The sequence below is a fragment of the Triticum urartu genome, chromosome 2A, assembly GCF_056163025.1.
Source record: "Triticum urartu cultivar PI428250 chromosome 2A, HENAU_Tu73, whole genome shotgun sequence".
NCBI lineage: Eukaryota > Viridiplantae > Streptophyta > Magnoliopsida > Poales > Poaceae > Triticum > Triticum urartu.
In genome coordinates this window covers 714,280,642-714,300,269 of record NC_141874.1, presented here as the reverse complement: position 1 = coordinate 714,300,269, position 19,628 = coordinate 714,280,642, and the positions used below count along the sequence as shown (strand labels likewise).

Here is a 19,628-nt window from a genome sequence, read left to right as displayed (position 1 = left end):
TTTGGCTGCTTGAGCGCGGTGTTTGCTTCTTGCTGTAGCTCGGACCCCGGTATTTTTTGTTGCAAAGCGGTGTACTGCTTGGCAAACTATAGCAATGAGTTGCCAAGGCTGATGTACCACTTCAAAACAGCATTGAACCCCTCACTGTGCTGTGTAGTCTGCAGAAACAGGAAAAAGCACTACATGAAGTAGGCCGGCACCCAGTACATTCACTTTTCCCACAAGCTAGCAAGCGTCTCGTGGTCTTGGACTTGATATGTTTCAATCATAGCCATCCAACTCCTTTCAAACTCCTCCACCATCAAGCTGTGGTCCACGGACAGCTCGAATGCCTTGTGTAGCTCTGGACGGTCAGCAAAGAACAGTCCTAGCATCTCCTCAAACCTCTTTATAATGTGCCACCTGCAGTGCCTGTGCACTGCCAACGAAAAGACCTCCTCTATGCCTGCACGCATGCTAAAATCCTGGTCTGTTATTATGTTCATCGGAGCAAGTCCACCCATGCACTCCAAGAAGGTCTTGAACAGCCAAACGTACCCATCCTTGTCTTCGTTCCGAACGAGCCCGCATCCAAACTGCAATGACTGATTGTGGTTATTTATTCCTATGAATGGAGCGCATGGCATCTTGTACATATTAGTGAGATATGTCGCGTCGAATGAAATGCAGTCTCGGAAATGTTTGTAGGCTCTTCTTGCAGTACCATCCACCCAATACATGTTCCTGACACGGTCCTCATCGTCCAATCTTATCCTGTAGAAGAAATCTGGATCTTCTTTCGCTTTCTCATCGAAGTAGGCTATCATGGCTTCTATGTCAGCCAACTTGCTTTCTCTACGGTACTTTGCCTTTAGGTTTGTGACGTCTGTCGGTATGTAGGGCATGCTACTCAGAGTCCCATTTTTGCTGTGGATGAGGGAGATTATCTGGACCATTCTTGATGGACCGACGCTACAATCATGTAGCAGCTTTATGAATTTCTTCTCGAGGGGGGTGAATCCCCTGTGGGCGGTCAGAAATTTTACCAGGCCAAACTTCTTTATTAGCTCGTGGTTGTGCTCTTCAAAATATTCATTGACCACCCACTGTGCTCCATCTACGTTCAGCTTACATCGGACAGGGCATTCCATCTTGACAATGATACCTCTCTTTCGTTCCGGAACAACAGGCGCATCACCTTTGCCCTTCTTGTTTCTTCGTGCCTTGTAGCACCTGATCTCACCTCTGCTGTACTCGTTAGTTTTTTTAATTTTCCTGTGGTATTCGGTGTTGACCACAAACCCATGGAACTTTGCATATATCTGGTAGAATTCCTTTGCATCTTCAAATGAATCAAATCTCTACCCAAGATACGGTGCCTGAGGTACTATGATTTCTGATTGCCCACCATCTTCATCCCCTTGTGCTTCGTCATCGGCTTCATCATTCACTTCAGTATCGGCGGTTGTTTCATCTGCTTGAGTGTTGCTTGTGCTGGTCTGCAAAGGTGTGCTTGTCGGCATTGCTGGAACGATTGCCATTTCCGACACTGACTCGGCATTGTTGGTGGCATGAGTGTTGGCTCGCTGGTGGAATGCATCTTCCGTGCGCTCAGAGCTCCCCGCAGTAGATGTCCCTGCGCCGCTGTTAATTGTAGTTGAAGGTCCTGCAATAAAAAATCAGGTACGAGCGTAAGATTTTGCTTGAATGGCATGTTTATCGTAACAGAGTACAACAACTGCATGTGACTTTGCATGACATCAGTCACACAGCAAGCCGTGAATCTGCATATGGCCATGCATGGCAACTTTAATTCTCCAGAAATGGCAGATGCAGTCCAACAACATGGCAACTACTGTTGCCAACACATGGCAACCAACGTCTTTTAGCATCAGAACTTGTAGTATATAGCAACGGCAGCTATAGTCCAACATACATGGCAACTACTGTTGCCAACACATGGCAACCAGTAATTCTAGCATCAAAACTTGTGTTCTAGGCCTGAGCTCAGTAGGCAAATGTGAACAATCATGAATGTTGCACCCACTCTTATAGCAATTAGCAAATCCCGAAGACAATATACGACTCTTTTTGCACACGACCACTTGGTAGCATTTTTTGTTTGTTTTTTCCACCACCACTGTTACAAATCTACTTTTCCTCACATGTTATTCCCACAAAAGCAAATGCAGTACTGCTTTCTGGTTCACATTATTTTTTACCTTGTTGTGACGCATGTGCCGGTCTTGTGTGGTCTGTCATTCCAAATCACTAGTGCACAACCGGGCAATAGCACCGGTTCGTAAGGCCCTTTAGTGCCGGTTTAGGAACCGGCACTAAAATTTCGGCACTAAAGGCCCCCCCCTTTAGTACCAGTTTAGCACGAACCGGTGCTAAAGGGAAACCACGTGGCACGAGCCAGCTCCGGGGGCCGGGAGCCCTTTAGTACCGGTTGGTAACACCAACCGGTACTAAAATGTTTGGGGGGTTTTGGTTTTATGATTTCTTTTTCATTTAATTTTGTGTTTTCCATTTTAATTCTTTTTCGTTTGCTGGTATTTTACGGTACTACACATTGTACATGTTATGCATATATATATAAATAGAATTTCTAGTAGAACCAATCATATATATATCATCAATGTCTCACAAACCACCATATTAATTTACACATACACACATGTATAGCTATATACAATTTCTCCTACATATGCATGTTGCCATCGGAGCCAGTGGCATTAGCCTAATTGGTGCCTTCGGAGCACAATGACAATTGGAAGTGGTTCATGACCTGTTCGATGGGGGCGGTAGCGGGTAATAGTATTCTCCCTTCGGATTTATGACCTGGTCGAGCAAAAATCCCGCTATTTCCTCTTGAAGTGCTTCTACGCGCTCCGTTTCTAGGAGCTTGTCCCGCACCTCTTTGAACTGTTAATAAGGAGATCAATATGCATGTGTATTAGTTGTGTGACTAGATATCGATAATGGTGTAAAAATTGTGAATAGTGTTCTGACAAGCGTACCCATTCCTGTCTTTGAGATCTGCTCCTTTCGGACGCCATCATGCGAATGTTCTCGCAAACGCAGAATGCACACAGATCAGTCCCTTGCGCCTGCTTCAGGGCCTTTATTACGAGAATGGAATTTAATTTGATCAGATAATAATTAATCAAGCATGATAATTAAAGAGATGGCAGCTAGCTAGCTAGTACTACTTAATTACTTACCTTGAATCGAAACCATTTCAGCTGTGGTTTCCATTCGCCTTCCGTGACGCTGATGAACCTTGCCCAAGCCCTGCCCGCCGACAAAGAAAATGAATAAAGGGGTTATTAAATAGTTCATATCATGAAATGACAAACTAAATAGGCCGAGATATATAGTTAATAATGATTGAAATTACCTGTTGACTATCCCATACAAGATGTTGTAGTCACTATTTGCTTTGAGTACCGAGTCCAATATTTCAACTGTTCTGGCGTCAACTTTAATGATACACAAGATCCAGTGAAATCTGCATGCACACACGTTTGCATGTCTTAATTAAGCGGGCATATGTAAGCAAAAACATGTAGCTAGCTAGTAGGCAAAAACAGAGAATTTGTAGTACAAGAAAGTGTGACTCACTGGAAGTTGTAAGGAAGTAGTATATCTTCATTGTATTTGAGGTGCTTCAAGAACTCTAGCATGCTGTCCTCTACCTGCTTTTCATAATACTTGTTCATTTTCCATGTGTATTCATTAACGGTGTTTGGGTCAATGAACCCAATGCCATAGCGTCCACCTTTTCTCATTTCATACATGTTCATCCTGCATAATACCACAGAAAAGAATATAGTGGGGATAATTATAGGTAATGATTGATCAAAAGGATCACTACAGCTAGCTTGAGACTTAAATTACAGAAAGAAATCACTTACAGACAATAGCAACTGACGATAGATTTGTCGAGTGCGTCTTGATTGTATAACTGAAACAGTTCAGAATACTCAACGGCCACGGCTTTCTCATGGTAGTAATGATCCTTCTTGACATACACCATGAGGGACTCTCGATCGGATCTCTTGATAATGTCCATGTACCATTGATGCAATTCATACATTCTCGTTGGGAGCTTCTTGACATCTTTTAGCTCGACCAAAGGTTGGCCCCGGACATATTTCCGTTTTATTTCCTCCTCTGTAATCACAGGCATGTCCTCGATCTCGAGGAGTTGTCCAACAGTGATCTTGAGTTCTTCAGCCTGCATTATATGCTCCTGGGTTATTACCACATCGCCCACCTCGGGAACGTAAACTGTTTGGCCACAATAATATTGGGCGCGCGTACTGTCACGTGTTGTTGGCGGCACAACAAGCGGGGGGATCGATTGCGCCGCCTGTTCTCCCAGCTGGGCAACGGTTTTCCCGCATTTTTCGACAGCTTCTTGTTGTTTGCTCGAGCTCGAGCTCGCCTCCTTCTGTAGATGTTGTCGATGTAACTTCCTGATGTGGCGCTCATAGTCTATGTCAACAGGCTTAGGAGCTGGTGGTTGAGCCATACGAATGAAGTGGTCAACTACTTCCACAGGCACTTTCTCCCTTGGCGGCGGTGGCGGTTTCGGTCCAAAATGGGCGTCGACTTCTGCTCGCACTATGGCATTGGTTTGCTCCTCGGTCCTGTCGTAAGCCCTCACAGGAAGAGGAGTAGTGAGGTTTGGACCATATTTATATCGCTTGCCTCCGCCTGCACTTCCTGTACTATGACCTCGACTGGTACCGCTATGCACCATAGCTGCGGGGTGTCTCTTCTACGATTGCTGAGGCGGCGGAGACGGCTGACGGGGCTGAGTTGGACGAGGAGGAGTGGCCTGAAGCTGTGCCGGACTTGGAGGAGGAGTGGCCTGAGGTTGTGCCGGACTTGAGGAGGAGTGGACGTCTGACGCTGTGTCGGACTTGGAGGAGCAGTGGCCTGACACTTTGCCAGACTTGGAGGAGGAGGAGTGGCCTCACGCGTTGGTGGACTTGGAGGAGCGGGAGTCTGCTGACTCGGTGGCGGACTTCGACGAGGAGTCGGGTGACGCGGTGTCGGTGGCCTTCGAAAAATGATGCAATCCTTTCTCCATAGGATGACACGATGTTTGGCATCTCCGAGTGTGTGCTCCTCGTCACCTCTAGGAATGTCAAGCTCTAGCCCCGAATATTGGTCCACCACCTCATCAACCAAGACACGAGCATAGCCCGCTGGAATCGGGTTGCAATGGAAGGTTGCCTCGGGGGAATTTGAAAAAGCAACGGCGTCCGCCACCTTCATGGATATGTTCTTCATTTTGAAGTGTAGCTCACAGTTAGTGTTCTCCGTGATGTCATCCACGGGGTATCTATCCAGCACTACTGCGTCGCCCGGGGCGGAACCCACGCTGCTTCTCGGCATGGATGAGGCGGTGGTATCCAATGCTGGATCATCCGCTAGCTGCTGCAGCTACTGAGACCCCCTTTGCTGGCTAAGTGATTCGATCTGCTCCTGCTGCCGCTGGAATTTAGCTGCCAGTTCCGCTTGACTTGCTTCTAGGCCTTGAAGGCGTTCATAGTCGAGCTTCCTCTGCTCCTCCTCCATCTTCCTCTTCTTCTCCTCCGCAATCTTCTTTCTCGCACGGGTTCTGTAGTCGGCGTTCCAGTCCGAAAACCCCTCATACCACGGAATAGCGCCCTTGCCTCATGTTCTTCCCGGGTGTTCAGGATTTCCCAGGGCACGTGTAAGCTCGTCGTTCTCTCTGTTGGGCTGGAACACCCCCGATCGAGCCTCTTCTATTGCAACAAGTAGCGCATCGTCGGCTCCATTCAGACATGCCTTCGTCGAAACATTGCCTGTCTTCGGGTCCAACTCCCCCCCCATGCGCATAGAACCAAGTCCTGCACCTGGGGGGCCAGCTCTTAGTAATAGGAGTGACACTTGCATCCTCCATCTCTTTCTCAGACTTATCCCACTTAGGCATTTCCACCGCGTAGCCACCTGGCCCTAGCTTATGGAACTTATCCTTTTTTTCGGCATTCTTCTTGTTTATTCTCGACCGTTCCTTAGCTAATTCTGAGTCCTTGAATTTCACGAAATCATCCCAATGAGCACTTTGATTCTCTAGTATCCCCTCGAATACTGGAGTCTTCCTTCCTCCCTTGACGTACTTCTCCCACGTCGTTCTCTTGTGGTTCTTGAATGCAACCGCCATCTTCCTAAAAGCAGCGTCCTTGACTTTCCGCACATCTGCTTCTGTGAAATTATCTGGTAGGGTGAAATGTTCCATGAGAGTATCCCAAAGCAGTTTTTTTTATTCTCGTCGACAAAAGTAACATTTGGACGTGGCTTTGCTGGCTTTCTCCATTCTTGAAGGGAGATCGGGAGTTGGTCCTTCATAAGAACTCCGCACTGACGAACGAACTTGTCCGCAATCTTCTTAGGCGCTAATGGTTCGCCATTAGGTTTGAATGCCTCGATATTGTACTTTACGCCCTCCTTCAACTTTTTGTTCGGGCCTCGTTTCATCCTTTTTCCTGAAGATTTGCTCGATCCGGATGGCTGAAAGAAGAAAGATCGATTCGTTAATATATCTTCAACTCATTTCAAACATGCGATGATCACCAGATTCCTGCTTATATAAATATATATACCTCGCCGGTGTTTGTTGTTTCAGGATCAACATGTTCTTTGTCGTAGTTCATGACTTCATCTTCTCGGTCGTCGCGATCGAATATCATATCACCCTCTCCAGTGTTGTTTAGAAATTCGGAGCCGTCAAAATCTTCTTCATTCTGATCATCATCTGGCCCGCGTATGATATCGAACATGGTCTGTTCTCTCTCTCTGTCGGTATTGTCCGCCACAGCTTTTATTTAACTATGGCCAAAGAAATATAAAACAATTTAGTATAATCTCGAATAATAGATATAATCTCAAATACATCGTCTCGAATAATAGATATAATCTCGAATACATCGTCTCGAATAATAGATTTAATCTCGAATACGTCATCTCGAATAATAGATATAATCTCGAATACATCGTCTCAAATAATATATATAATCTCGAATAAATCATCTCGAATATTATATATCGAATACATCACTAGCTAGCTAGCTAATAAAGATCGAATACTAGAGAGTAATCTAGGCGGTGGACAACCAAAGTGAAGGAACCATCACTGGATCATAGCTCGGGTGATCTCCCCAAAGAACCTCCCAGGTATTGGAGAACCTAACATCCATAGCAGGCATGTAGCGATGGATGTGCTCGTCCTCCTCCCTATCATTGCATATGTCAAAATTCTATATGCTATTTCATACTAATTAAGCATCTAACACTAAAAGCAGAAAAAACAACTTCTATACATCCATTAAAAACAGAAAAACAACATTATATAAAAAATTCCATACTAATTAAACACTAATTATATCCATCTAACATGCATTCATACATATATACTAGTGAAAAAATAATAATCTGAAAAATCTAAACTAATTAAACATACAAAATACGTATATACTAATTAACTTAAGGAAATGTGCGTGTGTGTGTGTGTTCATCATGCTTGTGTGTGTGTATGGGCTCGGGGAGGGGCGGCGCCCATGGTGGCCACCGGGGGCGAGGGAGAGGGGTTAGAGGGGGAGAGCTCACAGCGGGGCGACGGCGACGGCGAGGCGATGGCCCGGGGCGGTGACGGGCCGGGGCATGACGGGGCGGCGACGCGGGGACGGCCCGACGGGGACGGGCCTGGGGCGGCGACGGAGACGAGGGCGGCGACGGCGACGGGGGCGGTGACGGGGACAGGGACGGCGACGGGGATGAGGGCGGCGACGAGGATGGGGGCGGCGACGGCAACGGCACGCGACGGGGGCGGCGTAGGACGGGGGCGGCGACGGCGTCGATCGATCGGGAAGAAACAGAGGGAGAATGAAATTTTTCGAAGTGATGTATATATAGAAGGCACCTTTAGTACCGGTTGGAGCCACCAACCGGTACTAAAGGCCTGTTTTGGCCAGGCCAAGCGGCGGGAAGCACCCCCCTTTAGTACCGGTTCGTGGAACCAACCGGTACTAAAGTACCCCCCTTTAGTACCGGTTGGTGCCACGACCCGGTACTAAAGGGTGTGCGCTGCCAGGCGAGGGGCACAAAAGTTTAGTCCCACCTCGCTAGCCGAGGGGCACTCGCACCTGCTTATAAGCCCCGCCGTCGCTGTTGTCTCGAGCTCCTCTCTTAAGCAGGCCTTCTGGGCCTACCTCTTCTGCGATGCCCTGTTGGGCCTACTGGGCTAGCGGGCCTGCATCCTGGCCCAACTTGAATTTGGGTTTCTAGTCGTATGCAGGCCGCTGCGGCCCAGTAGGTGGGCTTTTTTTTCTTATTTTTTTGCTTTATTTATTTTTGTGAATAACTTAACTTTGAAAATAGATTTTTCAGTGATTCTTTTTTCTTATGTTTAATATTAGTGTGTTTTATCATTATATTCAATTTGGTAATGCTTAGGTTATTTAAAAAATGAAATGCCTTTGTAACGGATGAGTTTTCGTCCGAAACCCTGATACTTCGAAACAGATTGTCCATTTTGTACACGAAGTGCATCTAGTTTTTGCGGTAACCCTCTCTACTTTTTTGCACATGCTATGTGAGTGAAATTATGATACCATGCCAACTTTCATCCTTTTCTGAGTTCATTTGAAATGCTTTTCAATTTCAGGGTCATTTAGCTGAAAAAATCAGTAAATGCATGAAAGAATTTGCTTGCACATAAAATTTCTTCGCGTTTCAAATGCCAAAACACATAACTAGCTACCCTAACTATTACAGAGATTCCCTCCTGGGTGTGAAACACAGAAGAAAGTGATGATAGTTAAGCCGATCACATCCTAGATCTTTGGGTGTGAAACTTTTTCTTCGCGTGTGTCCTTTTGCGTCGTAGCCATGGAAAATCTTCATCATTAAACGGGATGCTCGGGTCAATATTCACTGTGAATGGAGCAATTTCATCAAACTTTTCATAATCTTCTGACTTGTCTGTCTTGTCATCCACTCACACGATGTTTCTCTTCCCAGAAAGAACTATGTGCCTCTTTGGCTCATCGTACGATGCATTCGCTTCCTTATCTTTTCTTTTTTCTTGGCTTGGTAGACATGTCCTTCACATAGAAAACCTGTTCCACATCATTGGCTAGGACGAATGGTTCGTCTGCATACGCAAGATTGTTGAGATCCACTATTGTCATTCCGTACTGCGGGTCTTCCGTTACCCCGCCTCGTGTCATATTGACCCATTTGCACCGAAACAAAGGGACCTTCAAACCACGTCGATAGTCAAGTTCCCATATGTCCTGTATATAACCATAATATGTTTCCTTTCCCGTCTTGGTTTCTGCATCAAAGCGGACACCACTGTTTTGGTTGGTGCTCTTCTTATCTTGGGCGATCATGTAAAATGTATTACCATTTATCTCGTACCCTTTGAAAGTCATTATATTCGAAGATGGTAACTGGGACAGCAAGTACAGGTCATCTTCAATAGAGGTGTCATGCATGGTACGTGCTTGCAACCAGCTGGCGAAACTCCTGGTTTGTTCACGTGTAATCCAGTCATCAGACCGCTCTGGGTGTTTGGAGCGTAGCAAATTCTTGTGTTCATCCATATACGGAGCCACCAAGGCGGAATTCTGTAGAACTGTGTAGTGTGCTTTAGTGAGAGAATGTCCGTCCATACATATTATTTGTTCCCCTCCTAGCGTGCCTTTTCCATCTAGTCTGCCCTTATGCCGCGATTCAGGAACACCAATCGGCTTAAGGTCAGGAATAAAGTCAATACAAAACTCAATGACCTCCTCATTTTGACGGCCCTTGGAGATGCTTCCTTCTGGCCTACCACGGTTATGAATGTATTTCTTTAAGACTCCCATGAACCTCTCAAAGGGGAACATATTGTGTAGAAATACAGGACCCAAAACGTTAATCTCTTCGCATAGGTGAACTAGGACGTGCGTCATGATGTTGAAGAAGGATGGTGGGAACACCAACTCAAAACTGACAAGACATTGCACCAAATCATTCTGTAACCTTGGTATGATTTCTGGATCGATTACCTTCTGAGAGATTGCATTGAGAAATGCACATAGCTTCACAATGGCTAATCGAACGTTTTCCGGTAGAAGCCCCCTCAATGCAACCGGAAGCAGTTGCGTCATAATCATGTGGCAGTCATGAGACTTTAGGTTCTGGAACTTTTTCTCTGCCATGTTTATTATTCCCTTTATATTCGACGAGAAGCCAGACGGTACCTTAATACTGAGCAGGCATTCAAAGAAGATTTCCTTCTCTTCTTTGGTAAGAGCGTAGCTTGCATGACCCTGATGTATGCCGTCTTATCCGTGCATACGTTGCTGGTCCTCGCGTGCCTCGGGTGTATCTTTTGTCTTCCCATACACGCCCAAGAAGCCAAGCAGGGTCACACAAAGATTCTTCGTCACGTGCATCACGTCGATTGCGGAGCGGACCTCGAGGTCTTTCCAATAGGGCAGGTCCCAAAATATAGATTTCTTCTTCCACATGGGTGCGCGTCCGTCAGCGTCATTCGGAACAGGTTGTCCACCAGGACCCTTTCCAAAGACCACCTTCAAATCCTTGACCATATCATGTACATCAGCACCAGTACGGTGGCGAGGCTTCGTCCGGTGATCCGCCTCACCTTTGAAATGCTTGCCTTTCTTTCTTACGGGATGCCTGCTCGGAAGAAATCGACGATGTCCCAGGTACACATTCTTATTAGCCAAATATATACTGTCGGTATCGTCCAAACAGTGCGTGCATGTGCGGTATCCCTTGTTTGTCTGTCCTGAAAGGTTACTAAGAGCAGGCCAATCATTGATGGTCACGAACAGCAACGCCTTTAGGTCAAATTCTTCCCCCATGTGCTCATCCCACGCACGTACATCTGTTCCATTCCACAGTTGTAAGAGTTCTTCAACTAATGGCCTTAGGTACACATCAATGTCGTTGCCGGGTTGCTTAGGGCCTTGGATGAGCACTGGCATCATAATGAACTTCCGCTTCATGCACAACCAAGGAGGAAGGTTATACAAACATAGAGTCACAGGCCAGGTGCTATGGTTGCTGCTCTGCTCCCCAAAAGGATTAATGCCATCTGCGCTTAGACCAAACCATACGCTCCTTGCGTCATCTGCAAACTCCTTCCCGTACTTTCTTTTCATTTTTCTCCACTGCGACGCGTCAGCGGGTACTCTCAACTTTCCATCTTTCTTACGGTCTTCTCTGTGCCATCGCATCGCCTTGGCATGCTCTTTGTTTTGGAACAAACGTTTCAACCGTGGTATTATAGGAGCATACCACATCACCTTGGCAGGAATCTTCTTCCTGGGGCGCCGGCCCTCGACATCACCAGGGTCATCGCGGCTGATCTTATAGCACAATCAACCACATACCGGGCAAGCGTTCAAATCCTCGTACTCACCGCGGTAGAGGATGCAATCATTAGGGCATGCATGTATCTTCTGCACCTCTAACCTTCTTTGCTTCGTACGTACTCTCGGGAAATTCGTTTTCCTTTGGAAGCATATCCTTTATCATTACCAGCAACTTTCCAAATCCCTTGTCAGATACACCATTCTCTGCCTTCCATTGCAGCAATTCCAGTGTGGTGCCCAGCTTTTTCTTGTCACCTACGCAATTCGGGTACAACAATTTTTTGTGATCCTCTAACATGCGCTGCAACTTCTTCTTCTCCAAATCACTTGCGCAGTTTCTCTTTGCATCGGCAATGGCCCGACCTAGATCATCAACGGGCTCATCTGATGCCTCTTCTTCAGCTTCTTCCCGCATTGCCGGCTCAGCTTCTTCCCGCATTACTGGCTCAGCTTCTTCCCCCATTGTTGTATCATCGTATTCAGGGAACCCATGGCCAGGATAGCTGTCGTCGTCCTCTTCTTCTTCATTGTCTTCCATCATAACCCCTCTTTCTCCGTGCTTGGTCCAAACATTATAATGGGGCATGAAACCGGACTTAAACAGGTGGACGTGAATGGTTCTTGACGTAGAGTAATTGTGACCATTCTTACAGCGAGCACATGGACAAGGCATAAAACCATCCGCCCAATTGTTTGCCTCAGCCGCAAGCAGAAAAGTATGCACGCCCTCAACGAACTGGGGAGAGCATCGGTCATCGTACATCCATTGCCGGCTCATCTTCATTACACAACACCGAATAGACCAAATTAATACAAGTTCATACATAAAGTTCATACAACACTTAAATGCAACAAACAAATAACTCTCTAGCTAAAGCATTTAAATGCAACAACAAATACGATCAAGATCGCAACTAAGGTAACAATGGATCCAACAGCATAATGATACCAAGCCTCACTATCGATGGCATATTTTCTAATCTTTCTAATCTTCAAGCACATTTTCTCCATCTTCATCTTGTGATCATCGACGACATCAGCAACATGCAACTCCAACTCCATCTTCTCCCCCTTAATTCTTTTCAATTTTTCTTTCAAGTACTCGTTTTCTCTTTCAACTAAATTTAACCTCTCGGCAATAGGGTCGGTTGGAATTTCCGGTTCACATACCTCCTAGAAAAAATTTCTATGTCAACTTGATGGGCATAATTTGTCATAAACACGAAATGCAACTAGTTTTAAAAGAGGATATACATACCACATCCGAATCATAACAAGGACTAGGGCCGACGGGGACGGATATCAAAACCATGGCACTATATGTATAACAAACAACGTACGGGTAAGATAATTATACGAGTAACTATATATCCAGATCACACAAACATCAATTTTTATATAAAATTTCATGAACTAGAGGCTCACCACAAGGTGGTGCCGGCGACGGGACGGTGCGGGCGATTGACGGTGGCTACGATGGAGATTTAGAAGGCACTAAGTAAACCACACCTACATATGCAAACTAAGTGTTATTTTTGACCTCAAATTGCATATAAATCAAATACTAGCACATATATATATATATATCCTCCCAAATTACTAAACTCACAAATTAATCACTATATAAAGCATTGCAAGAGCTAATCTAGCAATGAGAGATGAAAGGACAATTGCTAACCTTTGTGATCATTTGAATGGATGGGGGCCTTCAAATCTTGACAAATTTTGGGCAAAATGTGTGATGGGCTCGAGAGGAAGAGGGGAAGAACAGAGAGGAGAGGGGAAAGGGGAAGAACAGAGCGAGCTCGGGTGGACGAAGGGTTTATGTAGGACGACCTTTAGTACCGGTTCGTGCCAAGAACCGGTACTAAAGGGGCTGGAGGGGCACCTGTCTGACAACATCCTGCCACCACTCTCATTAGTACCGGTTCGTGGCACGAACCGGTGCTAAAGGTTCGCCACGAACCGGTACTAATGAAAGCGGCCCGGCTAGCCGTTGGAACCGGCACTAATGTATACATTAGTGCCGGCTCAAATACAAACCGGCACTAATGTGCTTCACGTTTGACCCTTTTTCTACTAGTGAATTGATGTGCTCTATCTACAATAGCGCTTTCCTGCAATTGTGAAGCTTGCCATGAGACGTTTGCCGATGTGGTTCCACCGTAATAACCTGCGATCATGGTATCAGTTGGTCATTGCATGGCAACTGTAGTTTGTTCAACATGGCACATGTTGTGGTCCAACCATGCCACACAGATTTGTTCACACTTTGTCATCCACGGTTGTTTATACATTGCAGTCACATTTGATTATACATGGCAACTGCAGTTGTCCAGGCATGGCAACTGCATCTGTCAGATATGTTCCTTTCTCCTAACTCACTGTCCACAACTTCACTTGCATGCACTCACCTGCGTACGACGTTGATGGCAGGTACATGGTTGCCGCCTGATGCCACGTGCTGCATGAAGGTCCTACATTTTTCCGACATAACTCGTGAGTCTTTTGCCATCCTTGCAAGTTTAATTTCATGTCCACAACAGTAAGTTTCTTTTTCGTATGCGTTACCTTGATTTGCCACATTAGCTAGCTGAAGTTGGTTGCTCGTACATTTGTCAGCGTTAGCACCCTGTGACGAAACTTGCCATGCTGCCCCCTGATTGTGGTTTGGTCATAAGAACCTGCTAAAAATTAGTTTGTAGGACATAAGTAGAATGACATCTTCATTGTCACGAACATGGCAACTGTTTCTTCTTTGTTTGTCATGCATCGTACCGATGCCCGCGTAGTGCTCTAGTAGTGGCAGCAATGGCCCTGAAGAAATGAGTTGATTGTACTCTGCTGCATCCCAAGGTGGCGTTTCCGGCCTTTGAGAAAGCCAAGGATCAGTGCCATCTTTGTGATTCATTCTTCTGCTTTCTTTTCTGCCACTGTGTTTTTAGTCACTGCATGAACAAGAACGCATCAACAATCCGCAAAAAGCATTCTTGCTGTTTGCACGTAGAAGATAACACGGCAATCTCATAACATTTCTTGCGTATGCAACCAACACCTCATGGCAAGTAGGACATGCACATCCATTCTCTTTTCTGAATTCTGGATGCCAGGTATCGTTTTGAAGCGATGGCAACAGACAACAAAATAGGATGGCAAGCAATAAGATAACATGGTGGCAACTACGGACAAGGATAGATGGCAACTGACGTTATATACAAGTGGCAATTATTTTTCCTCCCTCCTATGCCAAATTCCTCCTTTCTCTCCCTATTTACAGTGATTCCTACGCATGCTCCATTACCAACTACTCGCACCAAGACAACCCAGAAGCTTGGCACAACTCTAGCATAGTATATGGCAGATCTGGCGTATGTTTGGTGGGCAAATGGAAAGACACACAAATTCGTGGGGTGTTTGCCCTGATAGCGTTGATCCAGTCGCCATCTTCGTGGGCAAATTTGCAATTTCATATTTCTTGGCAGAAGAAGGTCGAGAAACAGAAGGAGATCGGAGATCCACCTGTTTTAGCTCGTCATCTTGGGACGGCGGGGTTGGGGTGGGAGGGGGGGTGGTTAGCGATGGGAAGGAGCTAGGGATCCTCTCTGGTTGCCATGGCAACCCGAGAAGGAAGGCGATGGAGGTAGGGGATCGAGAGGTGGGAGACAATGGCGGCAGGGCGGACTGGGGATTGGAAGGAGCCCGAGACGGCTGGCGTGCTAGGTCGTGCGGGCAGCGCGGTCGTCTGGCCCGGACGTGTGGGCGGTTTTGCCACACACTGGACGTGCGGGTTGTGGCTGCGCGCGCCCGGACGCGGTCGTGCGGGCGGGTTCTTCTCGATGCCACACGAGGCGTGCGGCACAAACCACCCGATACACCACACGTGTGGCAGTTATCAGCGTCCAAAGAAAAACACGTGCAGATCTGGTTTTTCAGTTGGAGGTTTCCAACTCTGGACATTTTCTTTGAAGAGAAAAACAGCAAAAAAAAGCTTTTCGGTTTGGAGTCCTTGCCATTCACGTTTTTGGAAACCAAGTAAAAAAAGTGCTAACCAATTTGTGTGATTGGAAAGAGATCTGTCGTGTTCGATTGGAAAAAAAGTTGGGAGAAAAAAAAGAGACCGATCTGCAGAGAGATTGGATCGGACAAAGAAAAAGGGAGAGAGAGAAGAGGAATTAAAGGCTTTAGCCGCATCTTTTGGAAGGAATTAAAGAAAAACAAATCTGCCACAACAAAAGAGAGAGAGCGCTGATTGGTTTACTTCAACAGAGGAAAGAGAGGTTGGCGAAATAAAAGGAACAGAGGGAGAAAGTTTCCTTTGGTTGTTAGATATACGTAGAAACAAGTCCCATGAATTTTGGAACAGCCAAAAAAAAGGGGGAATTAAAGAGTCCAGATTCGGTTGGAGGTTTCCATATTCTGGACGTTTCTTAAAAAAAAGACTGCTGATATTATGGAAAGTTGGATCCGCTGCTGATTTGGTATCTTTTGGTAGAGGAAAGTTTGGATGTGTCAATAGGAAAGACGTACAAACAAAAGGTACAGACCATATTCCTATGGGAAACGTTTCACAACGGCGCGCCGGCCGAACGATTCGGCTGATCGCGTCGCGTGCGCTCGATCAACCTACATGTATCGTGCATCTATCCCACGTATGTTTTTTTCTTTGTCTTCTCTTCTTCCTTCCACCTCAACCAATCAACTCCCATCCTCTTTCCCCGGCAAGCACCAACAGCCTCGTGTGCAGCCGTGCGCTCACTCGCGGCCGCTGCAAATCAGCGCAGAAACCCAATTCCATGACATTTTTGCTGCAACCTCATCGCCATGGCAGCGCCCCGTGCCTGTCGCCATGCCCACGCATGATGGGGGCCAGGACCGGATGCTGCGAGCTGCAAGCCAAGCGGTGCGACGAACGACGGCCGGAGATTCGACTGACACCGTGGACAAGAATTGCAACTATTGACAGAAATGTTTCAACAGTAGATATTAAAGTTTCAAGCATAGTTGGTTTTTGCTACTACATGCGAAGATTTTTGCTACATCCATCAAGATGGAGCTGAACCTCGCGACGGCGGCGGCGGTGATTTGCTGCAACCGTAATCTGTTTTTGCTACTACCGGCGAAGTTTTTTGCTACATCCATCAAGGCGGAGTTGTGACCTCGCGACGGCGACGATGGTGATTTGCTGCAACCATAGTCGTGTTTTTGCTACGACCGGCATATTTTTTTGCTACATCCATTCGATGGTGTTGATTGACTGGTGGGCGTCATCGACACAATTCCGTTTAGTGAGCATCAACGGCGAGGGGCGGCGGTGGAGCTACAACCAGAGCTACAACCGCCAGATGCTACAACCGTGTTGCAAAATTGCTACTACCGGTGCCCCATGGAGCTACAACGCCATCGCGGTTTGCTGCATCTCACGACGGATGTATGTTTTGCTGGAACCGACACTCAATTTTGCTGGAAGGCTGCGAGCAAGATGTTACAACGGTGAGGTGCTACGAGCGGTGACGAGCGCGCCGGCGAGCTGCGACCGTCGCCATTGGAGGTACAACCGTCGTCAGCGGAGCTGCAACCCCGCGGGACGCCGATGCTGCATGTCTGGAGGTGGCGATGAGGACGGCCGGAGAGGGCAGCGACTGACGACAAGGACGAACGGCAAGGGTAGCGACCGGCGACAAGGACGGCCGGCGAGGGCGGCCCCTGGAGAGCACATGCAACCGGCGAGACAAAGGGAAGCAACGAGATCCAGGGAGTCTTTTTTCCGTACGTGCTCGTGAGGAAGAAGCGGATCAAACGGTTATGCGCACCCAAATCGGATGGCTGCGGGCCGACCGGCCCAAATTTGGGCCGGTGCGCCAGCGCCTATCGCTGCCCTATTCGATCTGCGCCCACAAAAACAAATAGGCAAGTGCGTTGGTGTTTGGCATCTAGCTGATTTTGTGGGACGCTTGCTTAGGGCGTTTTGATTGGGAAAAAAAGAAACAAGAGAAGGGAAGTGCACGTGATGTTGCCTAGGTCCTCACCATAAAAAAAATCTCTTGGCTGATTCGGTTGTGTTTCTCACGAAAAAAACAGCCTGTGCAGTTTTTCTTTAGAGAGAGAGAAAAATGCAGCGGTTGACTTGATCCCTTAGTGGTGTTGGCTTCAAAAGACAAAGCAAGACTAGCTAATTGAAGGAGTGGTACGTGACTAATATACTTGTGCCTCAAAGTTGACTTGGATCAGAGAGAGGGCCACAAGATTTCTCTGCTGCCTCGTTGGTTTTTTCGTGTTAGGCACATATTTTGATTGCTCTATTTTTGAGGATCTTTATTTCCAGCCACATCCATCGTCGTGTGTGCCATTATAAACACATTTTTTCAGTGGAGCATCGTGAATTCATTTGTGTCATAGGCTCGCGTCTCTAGTACGGTCATGCCTAAGACTAGCACTCGACCACTTTGAGCGAATTTTCAGCTTGCATTAATTAACGTGGTTGTAGCATTTTTTACCACATATATCAAGCCAACCCAGCTTCACATATTTCTACATCGTGCATACATATGTTCACCTGGCAATCGCTTTACCTAACTCTTGGAGTTATTTGACACCGCTGGTTGCCGATCACCACCTGCTGCATGGTAAGAACTTGTAAGACTTTGATTTGCTATACTGTGAGCATTTTACCATCACTTCCCAGTAGTTCATAGGAACATTATTTTCGGAATTTGTTTCTTGTTTCTACTAATCATGACAGGATCTAGAGTCAATTCATGGGGTTTGTCGATCGTGGGAGACGTGTCATCACCTATGCAAATACCACAACCGTCACGAGAGGTGCACAATCATCCAAATGCACATGATCAGGTTAATGTTTCTATACCACCAGTTAATGGCCGTTTTAGATCTGCTTTATATATTGAATGGGAGTTTGACATAAATAATATATTTGCTTCCAATAATTTTGATGAACGTAAAAAAGTTAAGGTTGCGGTTGGTTCTTTCACTGGTTATGCTGTAGTTTGGTGGAGTGAATATTGTCGATTACACCTAATGATATACCTACTACTTGGGATGATTTGAAACTTGCCATGCGACATACATTCGTTCCCGCTTATTATACTCGTGACATGATTAAAAAGTTGCAACATTTAAAACAAGGTAGTGACACCGTAACGAAATATTATAATACTTTACAAACTACCTTGCTGCATTCCTCTTTAGAAGAAAGTGAAGAAGATTTTGTGGATAGATTTTGGGGAGGATTAAATCGTGACATTCAGGAGATACTAATTCATGAAGAGTATTATCCTATGGACCATTTGTTTCATCTTGCTTGCAAAGCTGAACAGGAAATAAAATGATGTGTTGCCCACAAGTAGAACAAGCGCGAGATGCACATTCCAATAGTTGATACGGTTGTCCCTTCAACTAATAGGCATACTATGACAACCACATCCATTGTTGTGAGGACTACATCACCTCCACCATGTGACACATCATCACCGAGAGTGCCTACATCATCTGAGTTGATCATAAGAGGTAATGACAAAGGTACTAATCTTCCACCTCCACATGAGTATGATGAATGTCTTGTCAATTTAAATGCACCATGCGGTGAGCTACCCACTACTTTGATCACACCAGCTATTTTAGAGGACTATGTTGACGATTTGACTTTGCCATGTGATCAAACAATTTTGAGCGAACCCATTGAATTTACTATCGATGCAACAGAATCAAGTGAATCAGGGAATAAAGCTGATTTGGATCAAATACGTTTGAAAATAATTGTGCCAATGTTTAATCATTCTGATATGACCTTTAATCTTGGTGATGGTTCATCAATGTTGGGATGGTTTAATGATAAGCATTGTCAATCTTTTGATATGAATAAGAGCTTCACTTATATGTGCAAACTGAGTTGCAATATTTTCATGCCTTTGACTTCTTGTGATAATATATTGGCTTTATATTTCACAACTTTTGAAGGGTGCTCTTGTATAACTGTGTCACATGTGCCCCAACTGAGATCAGCGAAAATGGATGACATATACATATACAACGTGTACACCTTGTCTCTTTTGTTAGCCAGATTTCAGATTAAGCAACGCCGAGGACTGCTTTGTTTTCAAGAAGGGGAGGATGATGAGGACATGGCTACCACAGTTACACCCATATCCCCTGCTGTTTTACCTCTTGGAACAGCTGCTAGAACTCAGATATGCCAATTAA

General features: G+C 45.9%; 1 protein-coding gene across 1 annotated transcript; it reads right to left on the bottom strand.

Annotated features, from left to right (window-relative positions):
* Positions 1 to 209: 209 nt before the first annotated feature.
* On the bottom strand, positions 210 to 13,853 carry LOC147987049 (protein FAR1-RELATED SEQUENCE 5-like). The gene is made up of 3 exons (XM_087542255.1): positions 13,826 to 13,853; positions 1,368 to 1,645; positions 210 to 1,301 (listed from the first exon to the last, which is right to left on the bottom strand). The coding sequence occupies exons 1-3, from the start codon at positions 13,851 to 13,853 to the stop codon at positions 210 to 212; spliced, it is 1,398 nt and encodes a 465-aa protein (XP_087398381.1).
* Between the last annotated feature and the right edge of the window lie 5,775 nt (positions 13,854 to 19,628).

Bases quoted from the DNA above. Each gene is read 5' to 3' on its own strand.
- LOC147987049 (XM_087542255.1), bottom strand. From the start codon at position 13,853: ATGTACCTGCCATCAACGTCGTACGCAG. The intron at 1,646-13,825 runs GTGAGTGCATGC...TTTTTATTGCAG, and splicing joins GCCATCAACGTCGTACGCAG to GACCTTCAACTACAATTAAC. The intron at 1,302-1,367 runs GTACCTCAGGCA...GAATTCTACCAG, and splicing joins GTGGGCAATCAGAAATCATA to ATATATGCAAAGTTCCATGG.